The sequence below is a fragment of the Lates calcarifer genome, linkage group LG5, assembly GCF_001640805.2.
Source record: "Lates calcarifer isolate ASB-BC8 linkage group LG5, TLL_Latcal_v3, whole genome shotgun sequence".
NCBI lineage: Eukaryota > Metazoa > Chordata > Actinopteri > Centropomidae > Lates > Lates calcarifer.
In genome coordinates, this window is record NC_066837.1 from 2,474,163 (window position 1) to 2,493,325 (window position 19,163).

At 40.9% G+C, this 19,163-nt stretch overlaps 1 protein-coding gene across 2 annotated transcripts in view; it reads right to left on the reverse strand.

The window, feature by feature from the left end:
• The window catches only part of lcor (ligand dependent nuclear receptor corepressor), an 81,472-nt gene that overhangs the window by 8,607 nt on the left and 53,702 nt on the right, over window positions 1–19,163 (reverse strand). For both annotated transcript variants that reach the window (XM_018672553.2, XM_018672552.2), the window contains 5 exons: window positions 18,953–19,018; window positions 14,810–14,889; window positions 10,915–11,047; window positions 5,036–5,527; window positions 1,620–1,710 (listed from right to left, as the gene is read on the reverse strand). In XM_018672553.2, coding sequence (XP_018528069.1) covers window positions 1,620–1,710; window positions 5,036–5,527; window positions 10,915–11,047; window positions 14,810–14,889; window positions 18,953–19,018 — 862 coding nt within the window. The remainder of the gene's footprint in view (window positions 1–1,619; window positions 1,711–5,035; window positions 5,528–10,914; window positions 11,048–14,809; window positions 14,890–18,952; window positions 19,019–19,163) is intronic.

Genomic DNA, 19,163 nt, shown 5'->3' on the forward strand with positions numbered 1-19,163 from the left:
CCTCGATTTAGCGGTGATTGTTTATTCCCTCCTGATGCAAGAAACCGAGTATGATGACTACTGATTCAAACATGACTTGGAGGCAGAGAACACGTTCATCAATAAATGATCAGGCTGCAACGCAGAGGGTCGTCAATAAAGGCACTGACACAGAGACAAAAAGAAGAGCAGTCAAAGCCTCCATCTTGTGTTTGACATGCACTGATGTTGAACTCTCACTCTGGAGTCGGAGGGGGGACGAGTCCAGGGTCTGAGTTATAAATACCTGAACACATGTATGTAAAAACTTGGAGACTGATGGTAGCTAAGGTATCGATCAGCTGAGAGAAACCGATATGTAAGAGATGGGAGGCGTTGGCAGGACTCGCTCAAGGACGACGGGAGGAGGGGGAGGTGGAAGTGTGTGCCTCCAAAATGTAGAGAGACAGAGTGAGGGCATGTTCCTGCTGACCTTACGTTCGCTGTTCCCACCAGGTCGACTCTCTACTACCTTCTCGTTGTTAACTGCCTTTCTGTGACGTCTGAAACAAATTATTAGAGTGACAGAAATAGAAATAACGACATAATAACTGCACGATGTGGAGACAAGGGAGAGCAGATTTTGATGAGAGTCAAACCCTGATCAACAGAGCTGCTGATGCCGATGAATAGGAATATCTGCTGGATACAGCTACACCACATGCACTAATATCCACGGCTGGAGAAGCACATTGTATTCTTCAGTCAGGTATGAGCAGAGGTGTGTGAATGTAGAGCATTGTGTGTGTCTGTTGGTTTAACGGGCTCCCCGTGGTGCTGCCACACAGCAGTGGATTGTTCGTCTTCACTTCATGCATCTTTTATGAAACTGTTTGAGGATCTCGGTGCTTTGTCGTGCTTTCCCCTTTTCGTCACATTTGATTTCAAGTTTTACAAACTGTCTGCAGGTTGTGCTGTCATTTGCTGCGATGCATTCAGGTGCTGTGAGATTGTCAGAGACTTGAAACACCTTGTTTGTAAAAGCAATATCTCAGTGACACCTTGAGGGAATTTCTTGAAATTTGGCACAAATGTTCACTTGAACTCAAAGATGAATTGATTAGATTTTGGTGGTCAAATGTCAAAGGTTAAGGTTGCTGTGACCTAACAAAACACAGATTTTGTTAATGCCTCTTTTTAAAAAATATTTTTGGGACACAGCATTGTGCAACCAAAATTTTTTATGTCGGGATCCCCCACCAGCACTTGAAAGCACCACAGATGCAGCTTTTTCTTTATTTTCTTCTGAAACCAAAGGTGGTCGAGCTTGAACAGGAACACAAACATCCAGAGCACATTCACACAACCACATGAACTGCTACAGATGATAAACTGTTATGGTTATGGTGGTGATCTCATCAGTGTTTGTCAGCTAAAAAAGGAGAAGCCTGACTGCGGTTTGGCATCTGAAGTGTAACATCATCACCTCAGGCCGAGTCTCCACACAACGTTTCGTGTTAAACTAATGAGCTCGCTCTCTGGGAGGTGCAGTGCAGCAACGCAACTGCAGCAACCGCTTTAACCTCTCCAGTGTTGTTTTAGGCGCATGACTGCACCGCTCTGCTAACAGCGGGCCGGTTCGACTAATCCTGTTGTCTTACCCTTTGACCCCAGGCGCAGGGGAGAAGCCCAGGAAGGTTTTGAGGCCGTCCGCGCTGTGGTTCTTCTTGGTGGAGAGGTCCAGGACGCCATCTGAAGATAAACACACACAGGGGAAAAAAAAAGGTTAAACAAATCTTATCCAGAGCATTATTTGGCTTTGAAGAGTCACATGTGGAGTTACCTCTGACTGTGAACTTGTGTTGTAAACTGAAGCTTCATCATGTTGTTTGCTTATTAGGCAGAATGTGATACACTGCTTTCAGAGGAAGGCAAAGGTTTTGTCTAATTTATTGATCTGGCTTTACTGTTTTATCAGTTGTTACCGAGCTTCAGCAGCTAATTTCTCCTGCTGTCCACTGCAAAACAACTGTTTTTAATCACATGCTGAACAGGGAAGAAAAGCTGTTAATTGTAGAACTAATTAACAGTCTGCCAGTATTAAATGAGTGAAAATCTGAAGTTACACCAAACAGTCGAAACTCTGTTTGTTGGCTTTAACAAATCAATCTGAGGTTTGTTGCTCTAAATTTGTTTTAAAACATTAATTCCACATGTACATGACTTTATAAACGACTCGTTTTTTCTTCACCTGTTTATCAGTGGCGAGGTTAAAGATCGCAGATCACAGAGTTTGTCTTCCAGTATTTTGATGCAGTAATGAATACAGTCAATCTTCAGCTGCACAGACAAAGCACTTAACTAACTATAGCAAGTTTTTTAAAAACATTTAATAGAACACAGTGGACTGATATTTCTTGCCTCGTCCCTGATAATAATTCTGCATCTTATTTATTCCACTCGATCTGTTTACTTTCAGCAAATTCATCTAACAACACTTTTTTCTTTCCCTCCTCTTCACTCCAGTTTGACTGCTTTAACGTCTGACAGTGCGACAGGATTGCAATCAGGATTTGATTAACCTGAAGCAGGGACAGCGTTACCATGGCAACCATATCATATTTCCGCCCCGTGCGTGTGAGAACTCGCTCGGCTTTAAATTCAGTTCAGCACATCGACAACGACTCTATATGTTAATCTTGTGCGATAATCAAAGTGCAGAGAGAGTAGCTGTTTTTTTTTTTTAAATGAAATTTTTAAAACAACATTCCTCATCAAAAGATCAAGGAGAAAAAAGGGAATCGAGGAGAAGTGTATTTCAGATAACTGTGTGTGTTATACATGAAGCGGTTCACACTCTAAATCACTCAGACTTCATTAACATTTGTAAAAATTAACCTCCACAGTGAGAGATCACTCCATCATCTAACACAGCTTCTCTGCAGCTGCTTATGTCTGCATGGAAAAATGACTCCTGTTTCTGTGTGGCCGGATGATCAATAAATAAATAGATATTCTCTCAGTGCTTCAGAACAGGGGAAATGAAGTCTTGGAAATATGGCGACATGCTGAGTGTGAAATCTCAGTTTATTTGTGAATATGTTTGTCAGGGAAATCAGGTCACACACACACACACACTTACAGAGAGGATATATCATCATGTGTGAAGACATTAAATTGTGTGAAAGTGAGTTTAAATTGATCTGCTCTTTCGTTTTTTTTAACTTCCTGTTTTTTAGGAGCAGGATGTGTTTTCTTTTATTTAACAAGTCTTACAGGTAAAATCACCTTTTAAAAACTGGAAAACCTGAAGTGAAAAACCCACATGGTACCACGTACAGATAAATTCACCAGCAGACTGTTTCTCTTTCGGTGTTTTGCTGGTGTAATCCCTGAAGTGCAGCTGACCTTCTGACCCCTCTAACCCACACACGCCCATATGGGCACACAGGACTCGTTACTGCCTCGTTAATCTTCAGAGGCTTTTTGTTGTTTAATCGGACCAAAAAGAAAACATTAGGTGATATTAAAATGGAAAAAAAAAAACACAGTCACTGTGCAGAGGACACAGAAAGATGATGAATCTGGTCATACAACATACACACGTTAAGAGTTATAACTAGGAATCACGAGCTGTGTGTGTGTGTGTGTGTGTGTGTGTGTGTGGTGTGTGTTTTGGATTCAAAATGAATTTTAAATCAAAATGCACTCGAGTCCACTGATAACAACCAGGATTAATTATACATAATGAGTTACACTAATGAGGTCCTTCTTTGAGCTAATTAACATGTTAATTAGCATCTACATCAACTTTAGCCTGTTTGTTTTAGCATAACACGCTGGTGCTAGTAATGAGACCTCACTATGTTACAGTGTTAAAGAGTTTTCCTCATCAACAGGCACATTTCTGCTCCCAGTTTTAATCAGATCGTGAGGAGAAACTCATGCTTACACAGTATGATGGTTCAGTTGGTTCAAAATCAAGCATCTAGGAAAAGATGCTACTTGCTGGGGTCGTGAGATATTTGGTATCTTATGCACATATCTATTCTGTCGTCGTTTTCTTTCCTCGTTCGAGCTGGCAGTCAGACTGTAAACTGGGCAAACTCATTCAGTGGACATGTTGTGCTGGAGTAGCATTGTTAGCTTATATGTTATGTTTATATGTATTCCAGTGAAGCCATGTTTGTGTCCAGGATTCACTCTCCTCGTAGCTGTTTTTGTCTCCACCTCCTCCTGAGAAAGTTTGGTTCCATAAAACCAAACCTATGAGCTAAAAGAGGCTAAATAACTCAGCAGAGCCGCACCCTGTCACATGTGATGTAGTCACTTGGTTTATTGATACGCAGCATTAAAAAGGGAATATTTCCTGAAATTACATCTACTGTGCAATTTAAACGAGTGCGTGTATGTGATCCAGCTTTGAGGATAATCTCAGAATTCATCTAAAAGGTGTTTTGTGTTTGTGTGTGTGTGAATGAAAGAGAGAGAGAGAGAGAGAGATAACGTGTGAGCATGCGGTGGATGTAAATGCCTAAATCTTTTTTGTAAAAATTAAGGAGGCTTACTGTAAGCAGATTCCAAAAAGCTGGTATTAAAAGTGTGTGACCGGTCACATTGCGTTTGAGGGCTGAAACAGCGAGCCGTCGCTTCAGCCCCGCAGCCAGCTCGGTGATGGATACGCCGACCCCCTGCTGGTTTAGTTTGATTAAACGGAGATTGAATCCTGAGCTACATTTCAGAGCTCAGTGCAGTGCTGCAAGGGTTCAATCCCAAACATGATGGCTTTTCAGTGATCTGTGCATGAGCCAAATGTGTGTGTGCTGGAGTCTCCATGTGAAGAAAATGAATCTGTTCTGCTCTCACGTGTGTGTTAACAATAAGAGGACTGTCCTACCTGGAGACAAAAAGACGATGCCTGGAGCTTATTGATTTATCTTCTGGTTAATATGTTGTTTCAGTGTCAAGGTTAAAATCTAGGTTATGTTTTAAATAAAGGCTGGGTTAGACTTGGGCTGGTCATGTTTTAGATCAAGGTAAGGCTCCAGGGAATTAGCCTGTGTGTGGTTGTTCTTACCCTGCTGGCTGGGCTCCGTGTCGACCTGGTTCTTTTTCACGGTGAGGTCCAGCGGGCCGTCCTGGTCGGTCATGAGAAGCTTGCTGAGGACGGGATTCTGTGCAGAGGCAGCAGCCGTGCCTCCTCCTCCTCCGCCGTTAGTGGCTCCCGTTCCGTTGCTGCTCTGGGTGCAGGTGGGTGCTGAGGCGGCAGCAGCGGCGGTGGCGTTGTTAGCGGAGGAGGGGCTGAGGCCCAGCCCCGGGGTCGGGGATGGGGAGGAGGAGGCAGACGATGGAGGGGAGCTCGGCGCGGGCAGGGGCCCGGGTGGGGAGCAGGGGGCCGGGGCCAGAGACGCCGCTCTCGGCAGGCTTTGGTCCTTCATGGTGCCGTTGGGCAGGGGCAGGTCGTCCTGAGTAGTTTTTGAGGTATATTCGGCAGCGAACTGGCGGATCATTCGCTGCATGATCTCACGAGCCACTAGAGGAATGTGAGGGTCTGAGAAACTTGGGAGGTCTGGAGAGAGACAACACAGAAGAGCAAACGTGTCAGCATCTCATCCTCCAGGAATTTGCTCAACAGCTTATTTATCCCATTTCATCCTGAAAATGTAATCCTGAAGCAGCACTTAATCCTGCCTATTGCCCATGATCACAACACCAGTGTGTACAGCAGATTATTGCTTGCCATTCTTCAGCTGGAGCTAAACAACAAACTGATTAATTGACATAACAATTTTGTTAATGAAATCATTTGTTGAGATCATTTATCAAGCAAAAGTCTCTGAATTCTCTGGTCTCATCTTCTTCAGCTTGAGGATTTCTTTCTCTCTTATATCGTTGTAATCTGAATATTTTGTCGTTAGTTGGACAAAACAAGTAAATTCAAGATGTTGCCCAAGACTTCTACTTATTACTTATCTGTCACTACATTACATCCTGCACTTAAGCTACTAACGAGTGAACGATGCAACAAAAATATCACCTACAAGACAGAGGTGACTTGTACTGAATTACACATGCCCTTTAGAATCATAGCAAACCACATAATATCCATTATATCACACCAGATTTAATCAGATCTTCACTTTGCATTTTTGGTCTCACATCCTGGATTTAGGACACAAGAGCACAAACTGCACCCGGACTAAAAGTTTCCGTTGTCCCCTGCTGCGACACAACAAACCCATATCAAACACGCGTCATGGATCTCATTGGTTCATACATGTTGAGCAAAACAGCGACAGTGACGACACTCATTTGTTATTAATGCAGTAATCTGGCATTGTCCCAGATAAGTCAACAGTACTTATCTCTTTATAAACAGCAGCTCTATTATTTGGATACTTTAATGTTTGCCACTGAGTCTGAACCTAAATCCTCCAAACAATACATTAGCCCAAAAATCTAATCCTGAAGATATGATGAAATAATCCAAAACTCACATACATTCTGCACTGTATATATAATATAATCCTGCACTGCCGAGCGAGGTTGAAGCGCTATAATATCATACAGTTTATAAATGCTGTGTTTCCCAGCATGCTTCCCGTTTTTAACTCTGCACTGTACCACAGTGAGCGCTCCAGCTAAACGAGCAGTGAGGGCTGCAAAGAAAATGTGTGAAAAAAAAACCGTAAAGCCACTGGTGGTACTATTAATTACTGCTATTAATTTGAGGTTTTGATTCGTTCTGGGCCAACAACAGCCTGACACCTTCCAGGAGTGTGGGCTGGAGACTAAAGGTGACATTTTGACGAAGAGCTCAGGCTGATAGAGTCAGTTTTAAATCGTTTTTATTTATCAGTAAACTGGCACTTTATTTGTCTTGTGTTATTCTCTTCTTGTGTTATTCAGACTTACAGCAAACTTTAAAACAATAGCCATTGTTAACACTTGTGGTATGTGTTTCACAAATGCTCTGATTTTGCATTTCTGTTCTGTAAAAATAATCCGTTATATAAAAGAAGGTATTCTACAAAATGATTACAACTGCCCTGACAATACACAGAGGAAATTACAGTCATGATTTAACAAAACTGGAGTCAAACATAAGAAGAAAAGAAAGACGTAAAAACTAATTATGTCAAAGCCTCTCTGTTTAAGGACAAAAATAATAAGCTCCTCTAAAAAAACAAACAAAAAACATGAAATTACAAACTCCATTAATCAATATTCAATACAAACATGACACTTGTTTATAGAATATTTAGGCATCGGTCACCAGCGTCACCACAGACCTACATGTGTGCGCTGTTGCCTTTGTTGTTTGTGTCAGTTTGTGTGTAATCCTCAGTTAATGTTATCTGACTTCTGTGCTTGTTGCACCACACAACATGAAATACACACTGTAATCCCTGCTACTGAAATGATCTTGTTAGCATAGCAATAAAAGAACCTAAACTGTGCACCGGAGTATCTGTTGTGCTCAATTAACACATTCCCTAAGATATTCTACTGTGTAGATACAGTGTGTGGCCTTTTGCCCAGTCTACCACAGTCGAAAACCCAGAAGTGTGTTAGTTTACTGGAAATGTGCCTTAATTACACAGCTCCATTTTGACTGCATGTTGCCACCTTGGGAAATCTCCTGAGGAAACTCCAGCATGCAGCGACTGTATGTGCTGTGTTTGCTAGGAAGTGGCTGTTGTGTAACACTACAGGCTCGTGCAAAGGTACACAAGAGGTCTGGCTTTAAAAAAAACAACAGCATTTCAGGAATTCTACCATCCACCCTGAGAGAGGAAGCGTCCTGAGCAGACAGTCGACAGGATAATGTGTCTTGAGTCTGTGATGGTTGTGCGCGGCTGCATTCATAACGTAATAGATTGCACATTTAAATGCCATATTGCTGGGGACACTTCACAACAGATTTCTGACTGTTGATTGTCGAGTGTGTGCTCACAACCCAGTTAACGCCATTGGACATAGGAGGGTTTCAAATAGCGAGGATCAAATTTAAATATTGACGTTTCTCAAAATAACTGAAACCTGATACATCACTTTTAATGCCACATTAAAAAGAAGACACTAACAATTAGGAATGCGCTGTCGACAGCCTTTCAAAGGTTATCTAATGTTTGCCCCACGCAAAGCAAAATTAAACTGACAGATTTTGTCGTTTGTTATTGTGTATTGTGTATTGTTAGCTGTACCTGGAATTAGAAATCTTTAAGTTCTAGGGCTGCAACTATTATTTTCATAATCAGTTAATCTGGTGAGTAATTCCTCCATTAATCAATCAGTTGTTTAGTCAATAAAATATAAGAAAACACAGTAAAATACTGAATTGAGCCAGAGATTACTTGGCATTTTTGCTGGATTAATGACCAATCGACCGATCACTTAATCTACTAATCATTTCAGCTCTAGCAAGGTGTAAATGTTGCTAACTTTCCTGTCTTCAAATCGGATTAAGCTGTTCACCTGCACCACGTGTGTTGTAGTACTGAATTAACAAACATGGCTGCCTTGCTGCCGGCCAGTGACGTCGCATGACAACACATTATTCCTGAGCCTTGTTCCTGCCTCGTGGTGAATGTGCACTTGTTTTACAGTGTTTGTGTGGCTGACAGTGTGCTGACAGGTCTGTTACTGTATGAATGGCAGTGTGAGTGTGTGTGTGTACACTGTATATGTGTGTGTGTCCAATCATGCCTGTGTTACTGTTTTTCTGTCTATATATAGCAGCTGTGTGAGTGAAGCCAGATTGATTAGAGCTGGGCATTGATTGGGCAGACATCTGTTTCCTCGCTCCCTTCTGGAAAAAAACACAACACAAGCCACCGTCTCCGTCCAGGCTCAGCTCTCCTCTGTCACCAAATAACTGCCTGCCTAGTTCTTATTTTGGACAAGTTAGTCTACTGGAAAATATGCACACACTGATATTCTCAGATATGCTTTAATTCTACTAGATTTTTAAGGCTGTGTTCATCAGTGAAGGAATCTGAGAGAGTTTTGAGACAGTCAAAGAAATCTTATAACTAGTAGTCAAAGTTTTACAAGACTACACCCAAAAAGCTTGAAAGCTTGTCCATGTCTCTGTTAACATTAAACCTTCACGTCATGTAAACCTAACACTTTGTTCACGGTGGCTTCCTGTTCACGTAAAGATGCTGGGACAGGATAACATATTACACAGCCGGTGTGATGATCCATGTTTCTAAGTGTGGACTCAGGAATGATACAGCACAATGCCTAATGTGACTAAAAGCAATGCAAATGTATATAAGTGAGTGTGAGTCAAAGTGCACATGTAGGAAAGAGAGCTCTTTACAGGAAATTACACAGCAGACTGCAGCTTAACATTTTGTCAGATAATGGAGAACAGAAGCCATATTTGATAAGACTTGTATTTAAGGTTCACACAGCCCTGTAAGGATAGCTCATATTTTCGGCATCACGTGGAAAAAGATTTGATATTCAATGGCAAAAAAAGCTTTTAAAATCTGATCGTGAGGCATTCAACCTGAGCGTGATATGTATTGTAATGTGCCTCACTGTAATTTGTCAGCTTTGACAATTGTTTGCACCATAAAACAGTTGGATAGAAAAACAGGCTTGGTTTGGTAAATGCTGGGTATTTGCTGTAGGTTCAGTCACATACTCTACATAGGGCTCTGTTACCTATTTTTCAGAGGATAACTGAAAGCATTTCTCTTTTTATTGGCACCTACACATTTTGGACAGTTTTCATTCCCCTTCCACTTCATCTGCCTCCACCTCAAGGTCATTAAACTGATTCTTCAAAGAGGCACAGAAACCTTCAGTTAAATGCAACTTAACATGGAGCACAAAAACATTTAGGCAGCAAACCTCATGTGAGTAATTATACAGAAGTCCCACAGTGAACCAAACATCTCCCCTGGTCTGGTCCAGTGTGCTGTAAGACCTCATCAAATTCTGAAAAGACTCAGCCTCGCTCTGATTAGCACTTTGGTGACCAGTCATTGTTAGTTTTAGCTGTGTTCATGTATTTTGGTCATCTCTGGTGTTGTGTAATTTTCCTTTGGGGTTTTGTATATGGTCAACACATGTGGCCAAAGGCACAGGTGATATCTCTTATCCTATTTTTAAAGTCTCCAGCCCTCCCAAATTCAGTACTAGTACCTCATTATACTGCAACCATGTAAAATAACCTTCTGCAGAGTTTCCCATATGGCCTCTCATAGTAATCATGGCACTTTTAGTACAGGTCGGAAAAGTGGGTCGGCCTCTTTGGCCCAGATCTCAACCAGTTTTAGGTCTACCTAGAGGGCAGAAATGTCTTTGTTCCAAATGTAAAACTTTGGAAAAGTTATGTTATCCTCAGGGATTTTTATCCATTTTCAAACTGCAAAAATTCTCATCGTATGCAGATGATACACAACTCTACATCAGTCTCTAACTGAAACTTGTGTCCTCCCTGATTCAGCGAACTGAATTTCTCAGTAGTTTTGCAACCTGAAATACAATGTAGTTCACATTTTTGTAATCACTAAGCTGCTGCCCAACAAAAATCTTCAGTAGAGCATCTTTGGGGGTTAAAAGGTTTATATGGAGTGTTGCAACGAAAAACAATAAAAAGGATTTACACTGTGACCAACTCCATAATTTTCCATTACTTTCCCAAACCCTAAAAGGTCTGGTTTCAACCCAAGTTGGGATGGAAAATAATTAGATGTCTGAAATATATAATATACTCTGGTATTATATTTCCTTATAGGGTTAATTTTGTGAAATTCCCTTATATTCACTGATTTCCCTCAGGATTTCACCAAATTTTCTGACTTAACCTGTCTGAAATACACCTCTGGAAACATCAAGATATTCTAGATATTCATGACCAGAGGGAATGTGGTAATGAGTAATGAAATGACTGATGAGGAGTGTGTGTGTGTGTGGATGTAAGTGTGTGTGTCTTGCCTTTTCTGTGGAACACAGCATTGAGGAAGTCTTGGGCCTGTCTCTCCAGCCGGCTGATCCGAGACTGCTCCTGTTTGAAGTCTTCGCACTCCGACAGCACCTGGCTGCCTCCACCGTTCTCTACTCTGTGGTCCTGCACAGCAGAAGTACACAGAGACAAACGAGTGAGCTAAAGTCTGGTCTGTCTCAAAATAACACCCTTACACACCATCAAATAACAAGTTAGCTCCACCACGTCCAGCTGCAGACGTCTGTCACGGTTCTCCTGCTCATTTCTCTGTAGCTGCAGGTACAATCAGACCTCTCCATTCTTTGGCCTGAAAATGGCAGATTATGGTTAGTAGGACTAGTCTTCACAGGCTAGAATCTGCTTAAAAATATTTTATTTTTTTAATATCCACATTTATTGTGAGGCTGCAACTCACAGTTGTTCTTATTATTATTGATTATCCCTTGTAATTATGTTATTTGATTACTACATAATTGTTTGCGAGTTTTATTTTTCTTATGAGCTGATAATTTAATTGTGTATGTTGTGATGATTGACAATAATATTAGCTATTTAAAGCAGAGGAGACAACTGCCAGTGGCTGATGTTTCTGCTATTTTCCTTTGTATCTATTCATCATTAATGTATTGAATAAATCTGCTGATATAATCCACTAGAAACTTTGGAAGTCTGTGTTTCTGAAGAATGAACTCGCTGAGCGCTTTATTAGGAACAGCTGTACATCTGCTTAGTTGTGTAATATCAGCCAATCATTTAGCAGCAGTGCAATGAATACAAATCATGCAGATACAGGTCAGAGCTTCGGTTAATGTTCATATCAAAGGTTACAGCGACTTTGACCGTGGCGTGATTTTTGGTGCCAGACGAACACCGGTTTCTGCTGAGGCAGCAGATGGTACAGACAGAACTGCTGAGTGTCCAGGCTGCTGCTGCTGCTGGTGTAATAGCACGGGGAATATGCTTTATGGGGGCACATCGTCGCGTACATGTGGTGGAACAGGAGATCCATCCACAAAGCCACGAAGACCTGAGACTGTTTTGAGAGCAGTGGGTGGCCCTAAGTGCTTGGTGAGTTTCATCCAGCCACTGCCCATCTGACATCTGAGGGATTTCCCAACACTACCTGTCTCTTAGCGTCATCTGGTCACTATTCACAAACTCAAAGCTCAAATCGTGAGCTGGCCAATAACCAATAAAATCACAGGGAGAAGTGGCTCACTACTCTACTGAGGTGCCATTGTTGGAGGCGGGCCTTTTCAAGCTGACAGCCAATCAAACAGCTTCCTCAGGATATCCAGGGTCTTGAGTCTGGAGGTCTGCCATTATTATGAAAGAAACCTCCGCTAACTCGGAATGTGAATTCAGCCTCTAAGTTGCAGAAGAGATTAAAACCGCTGTTGGTGTTGTGGTAATGAGTGTGTTACCTTTGTGTTTACAACACTTAACAGGGAATGTGTGTGTATGTGTCAATGGTACGAGACAAAGCAACAAACAGAGATGAGTGTGTTTTTAAGGCCATCCCTCCCTCTCTTTATTTTAACCCCCTCAGCTCTCTTTCTTTCTGCTGGCAGTTTGCATGGCTTCAGATCAATGAATCAATGGTTCCCGCCTACTGAGGCTCCTCTGGCATTTCACAAACAAGCAGAGGGTAATAATGGTGAGACATAGAAAGCCTTCAAGTCCTAACAGATAACAGATGAATAAAAGATGAAAATTGTATTGAGTAAAAAGAGGAATACAATTAAACACAAATGCAAACTGCATCTTATTTGTGTTATGATTTGCACACTATGAGTGGCTAACATAATTATTGACCAATCAGGGAATACTGCTGAAAAGATTTCCAGTAATCCCCGCTGGGCTTTGTTTAATTGATTTTTTTCTGGTGATTGATTAAGATTTTTTGTTTGTTTATTTGTTCCATTTAAGTCGTATCTGTAATTTACTGTATTACACACAGGAACTGTGTTCTGTACTTTTTATTATCAGTGATGTGAGTGAGAGCTTTGGCAACACGAGTGTGATTTTATTAGCCTGAGCAGAGGGACACAGAAAAAGGGAGACAGAGAGCGACAGATGGGGGGTTGATGGAGTAGGGGCGGCGGTGAAGCCGGGATGTTTTTAGGAGACAGATGGCCGACCTCGGAGGTCAGACAGGGGTCAAGTCGAAAATCAAGAGACCGTCAACGGCCGAGGGAAGGACGCCTCCTCCTGACTTCCTTCCCTTCTTCGTTTGCACCCTCATTCCCTCCCTCGCTCCAAAAATAAAGGATGGAAAACATCCCCAAAACCACTTTTACCCTCCCACAGATGAACCAGCAAATAGAGACAAAAAAACTACAAAGAATTCAAGAGGACAACTTAGATAAAAAGTCAATTTGTGATGCTGGTGAAGAGAAAAGCTCCAGAAGAAGCGAGTGAGTGGAAGTTGAGATTGTTTTGTTAACAAAGTACGAGAAGATTAAATTGTTGCACAGGTTTAAAGCAAATTTCAGCAAAATTAAATGTAAGTCAGTGTGTGTTTCCATCAACTACCTTTACCTAAACTTACTGAAGCACATGTGATAAGATCAATATGTTGATTAACTCTGATCCTACTGTCATTACTCCTTCCCACCTCTTTGTGTTTTCTTGTTTTTTATTGAGTGAATTTGTCTCCTGAGTCACACGTTCCCTGTGGTGTGAGTAACAGGCATTTGGTGATAGAGAGGGGGTTGATGTGTGACAAGGGCCCCTGTCTAGAATCAAATAGAGGCCACTGAGCATGTGGACACTCTTGCTCTTTTTGTTCTTTATTTTTCAGTGTAGTGGAGGTCTTTAACGGCGAGCGGCTATGTCACATGAGTACTTGGCCTGCAGCAGAATAAGCAGACGCAGGTACCATGGTACCAGGAGTCCATGCATGTGCATATGTATATGTGCATTAAGAAGGGGTTGGTCCAATAAACTCGTTATTATTCTGCTGTGATCACTTTTTAGCCGATGAGAAACTCTGAGAGGAGGCACGGGCCTCTCTGCTGCTGTGGGAGTCTCACTAATTTACACCCATGTCACCGTCCTCCTCCTCCTCCACCTCCTCCTGTTTCCCCACACACACACTCCTACACACCCAAATCATTATGTAGCATTCCTTTCATAAGCTAAATTGGGGTCAAGACCATGATGGTTGAAAAACACAAATAACAAGTATGTAGCAGGAGGAGGAGGAGGAGGAGGAGGAAAGACAAAGATGTGGAGCTTTCAACAGAACGCTCAAAATGGCGGCAGACAAAAACACAAAATGTATGGACAAAGGGAAGGGTTTCATTCACAGGATTAATTCAAGTGCTGTAACAGGCAGAAAGCAGCATTTGTTTCTATTCTTCAGAATATAATAGAAACACTGATTTATATTTTCTTTTGCTTGCTTTTTGTCTCTCCCTCCTTTTAATCGATCACATGTTCAATAGCAGTGAAAGCATGTGGTTTGGGGTCTTTATTATTTTGCACATATCATTCTTCCCTATTTTATTCAAGGATGTTATGTTTCATAATAGATATTGATCAATAATTTAGCGTAAACCTTGGATAAAAGCACAGTTTATATCTTAAACTATATTTAACCTACATTCATTAAACCAGAGGACTAGTTTGATATTTTGGGAACTAGCATGGGATAGCTTAGCCTAGCGTTAAGACTAGAAACTACTAGCCTGGGTATGTCCAGAGGTTAAAAGCATCTTTAAATTTGACTCATTAACATTATTTCTCATTTACTTAATCTGCAAACAAATGTACAAGGACAAGTTCTGGTTTTACAGGGAGTTCCATTAAAGCCTTGTAGTTTTACTCAAGAGTCACTGGATCTTGTCTGAGAGGGAGACAAAATGTTTCTCTGTCTCTTACCTTGACTTTCTCACGTCTTAAGCAGCAGAAGAGACAGTTTTCGTCAAAGGACCAGTCAGACACTTCCTCTGGCTCGCAGTCTGGATCACAGAGGAAGACAGAGAGCAGACGGTTAAATCCTGACAAACTCCAGCTCCCATAATCCTCTGTATCTCCCAACTTGATGCACATACTAGCAGCGAATGAACTTTTTTGATCTAAACATACATCAGCAAACTGGTGAGTTCATATCTACAGTCTTCTTATCGAGAAAAGTACAAAGAAACTACAATTTGTTTTCTTGTTTTGTCTTTTTAATTTGGATTCAGATTTTGTATTTTGTTTGCGCTGTGTGTTTATCGGCTTATTTAAATAACCAAACACAGGTTGAATCTGAAAACCTGCTGTAGATAATGTGTAGATGAATCAACATCCAGTCAAGCCTACAGAGACTGACAGCAGAGCATTCAAATGATTCACTTTTAATTACAGCAGATGATTAGATTACTAACTTCATACGTCAGGTATGCTGCATAAAAATTAACCACACATGTGAATGACAGATAAATTCAATTCACTATGGACTACATCAATATACAGTGTTGAATCAGTCCTGAGGATGGTGGAATATCCTCATGATCCTTCACTTGACATTAAACTGTGAAAATCAGCCCAGTTTAAGCCACAACATTTTCATTTTACCAGACCAGTTCACACTGGATCAGTGCTACCTGGAGACCTGCAGTGATTTAGAAATTACATAAATGAAACCCTCAGATCTGTGACAAGGTAAACACAGTCTGTGTTCGACTTATAACAAGAAGTTTGTATTGAAACATTTAAAAACTAATGTGCACGTTGTCCGTCTCTTTAAATGCCTAGATTTTACTCTTTTGACTGATTTATTTTTAGTTCTTTTCCTTGTTGCAAAAAGAGATGTTACTAATATTTCTCTCTTTAATATGTGACCCAGAGTCCTTGTAAAAACTAACCAACTAATTAGGACAGATGTCATTAAAGCTGTCAAATAAAGTGATATGGAAGATGTTTTAATTTGTGATGAGAATTGTGACCTTCAGTAGTTAGAGAAGAATCACACAGTAACACAAACAGACTAACAGATGGAGGCAGAGGTATTCCAGCAGCTCCTGTGTTCTGCTCTTTTAAATTCCTGTTTTTGTCAGTGGAGTCTGGTACTGATATATAGAGATGTTTCTGGATCTTCCTCTTTAATAAAAAGCTCTGTCTCTGTAGGAATCCTGTCATCATGTCGTCAGACACTTTGCAGCAGCTGTTCATGGCTGCCCAGGTCAAAAGATCCCAGAACTAAAACTCCAGTATACACCTGACATACACGTACACACCGATGTCTTTTGCAATTATAACAAATCACAGGGGGAACCATACAAGGTCAGGTTATACAGTGTGTTAGTTTTCTATGTGAAAGCCTACTTCTTCCTTATAATAAACCAGATCACATCTACATCTCTTCCAATCACAGTCCACTTTCCTTTCACACTCCTGTGAGACATGCAACAGATAAATGGACAGTATATTACTCTCTCTTTCTCCCATTCCGTCTCTTCCTCTCACTGTAATGAAAAGGTTAAAGGTGAGCTGTGCTTGAACCCTGCGGTTGTGCCACTTGCAATATCCCTGGGAAGGCAGCAATTAGCTCCAGTCCCACTGCTAACGTGACCCCCCACCCTCTCGGTAGTCAAGTTTCTGTGTGTGTGTGTGTGTCTGTGTTTGCGAGCTTGAGGAAGACGTTGATACTGTTTACATGAATCTTTAAGTGGTTGTGTTCCTGCTCAACAGTCGGTGTGTTTGCATGCACTTCATTAATCAGGGTTACAGCGTCTGCAGCCACCTGGTTTCTTAAGCATCTTGTAATTGAGAGATTATTTGAGATTCACAGAAACCTGATTAATGTGCTGTGTGTAGATTTCTGCCAAACAAACTTGATTTCTCAGATGTGTATGAGGGTTTTCCACAGTTTTTTTTATGTGTGAACTCCCTGTGACAGCAGGGTGGGAAGATAAAAAGTGAACTGATTAATGTGTGTGTGTTTGTAAGAGTCTGAATCAAACATTTCTGGCTCCATTTTGTTGTTTGATGTGTTTTTTTTTACTGTGGATCGACAGAATATCGGACTAGAATGAAGATTCAAGATGTCCGTATCAGAGATGACGAGGTGTGATGTTCAATCTATCTGCAATCACAAATAAATCTATACAAACGCAGCATGGTCACATGACTTTATATGTTACATGATTCCCTTCTCTTGAGTGGGCTCCCGCAGGGAATTCTGGGAAATATAAGAAACCAGTGATGTAGAAAACACTGAGCACCACTTTAGGGAAAACAATTTCTGAAACATTGCTATGTTTTTCATTTAAATGTGTGAATTTGTGTATGTAAACTTCACACGTACAGGTTTCACCGTCCGCAGCCTCGTGAATGAGAACGTATGGCCGCTGTATACTTGTGTGTGGAAGTGTAATGCATGAGTGAAAATATTAGAAATATTCTAAAAATGCCTTAAGTTGGTGGGGGAGGGGTCACATGACTTCAGGGCGCCATGTTGACCTCGTTTTTTCTAGATAGGAGGAGAGAGAGAGAGAGAGATGGAGATCTGGGTGGCCTTCACTTGCTCTGCTCTCATGGCATCCATATTTGATTTGTCACTCGGAGGAGGAAACAGGGAACAGTTGGATCAGGTGACAGTTTTGGTGAATTCTACCATATCTCATGTATGTATTCATGTGTATGGATTTACTTAATGGACATCTCTCTATCCTTATTTTCCCATGTTTTTGGGTGTAAATGATTAATAGGGAGGAAACTCTGAACAAAATCCACAAACAGCTGCTGCAATGAAAACAAACGTGCAACTGTCACAGTCAAAGTACGTCCACTAAAGTGTTTGTTTTTGTCACTGACAGACTCAGATTGTTCTTCTAAGTGTCTGACAACATGATGACAGGATTCCTACAGAGACAGAGCTTTTTATTAAAGAGGAAGATCCTTTTAGTTTAACCAGAAACATCTCTATATATCACTACCAGACTCCATTGACAAAAACAGGAATTTTACTGAGCAGAACACAGGAGCTGCTGGAATAGCTCTGCCTCCATCTGTTAGTCTGTTTGTGTTATTGTGTGATTGTTCTCCCTATGTAAAGGATTTGAATACTTTAAAGTTGCACAATAACACAAACAAACCAACCAATCGAGGCAGCAGTTTATCAGCAACTCCTGTGTTCCCCTCAGAAAAAAATTACTGCTTTTGTCAATGTAGTCTGGTACCAAACTCCTGGCTGAAACAGAATCTTATTTCAGATTTATTTTGCACTAGAGTTTTTTATTCTTGGATCTTAACTCTATAGATAACAATGTCTGTCTACAACACTTGATCCAGAATGAAAAACTAGTGATAACAGTTTTTCTCACTGGATCCTGATCGATCAGTCTACATCAAGTCTCCTCTTCTTAGCGAGCTACTTCCTGGTGTATAGTTTGAAACAAAGAGCAAATCCTGAATTTGCACATTAAACAAATTTAAAATTACAAGACAAGATCTACTTGACTGATGCGAGGTTGAGACTAAATTTTAGAGGCATCTGCAGTCAGTAACATTAGCTTATCTTTGCTGCCACCTTTGTTGAAAAAGACAATACCAGACCAGACAGACTGGTTATACTGGAGACCAGTTTCTGTTGGTCATGCTCTGACCATGAATGCTGTTTCTAACAGGTGCGTTTAGTCACTTTTCATACTGTGTTTTAACGTTTAGCAGCTTATCAAGAATCAGACCAGCGCCGCCTGGTTGAGGCCAGTAAGAAACCAGAAACAGACTCCATCAGCTTCAGCTGTTCTTAAGTTTTGCAGTTTGACTTAAATTAATCTTTGCTGTTTGTGTATTCGTTCGTTCAAGACGGCAAAAACAATCAAACGTCCTTTTCAGTCCTTGTAAACAACAAGAACAGTATTACGTCTGATCTAACAGCGATGTTTATTAATTTGTTTCTTTAATTTATCTTCACATCTTTCAGACATTACTGTTTAATTAATTGTGAATCACTCTTCTGGCTCCGGAAAGAAAATATGTGTATACCTATATTATTATATTATCATTATTACAGATGTGTTTGAGCATGTTTACCTTGGAAAAGGGTGATATCTTTGACTAGTCCCGGCCCAAACAAGCCTTCCAAGATGCTTTCAAAGCCTGTGGAAAAGAGAGGAGATGTGATATTAATGTAAAGTGACATGTTTACTATCAAAACAACAAATATGACAACAGCTAAAATACAACGCAACACAAACACTGTGAAAACGAAAAACTGTCACTCAGGATAAAATAACTCCAGCGT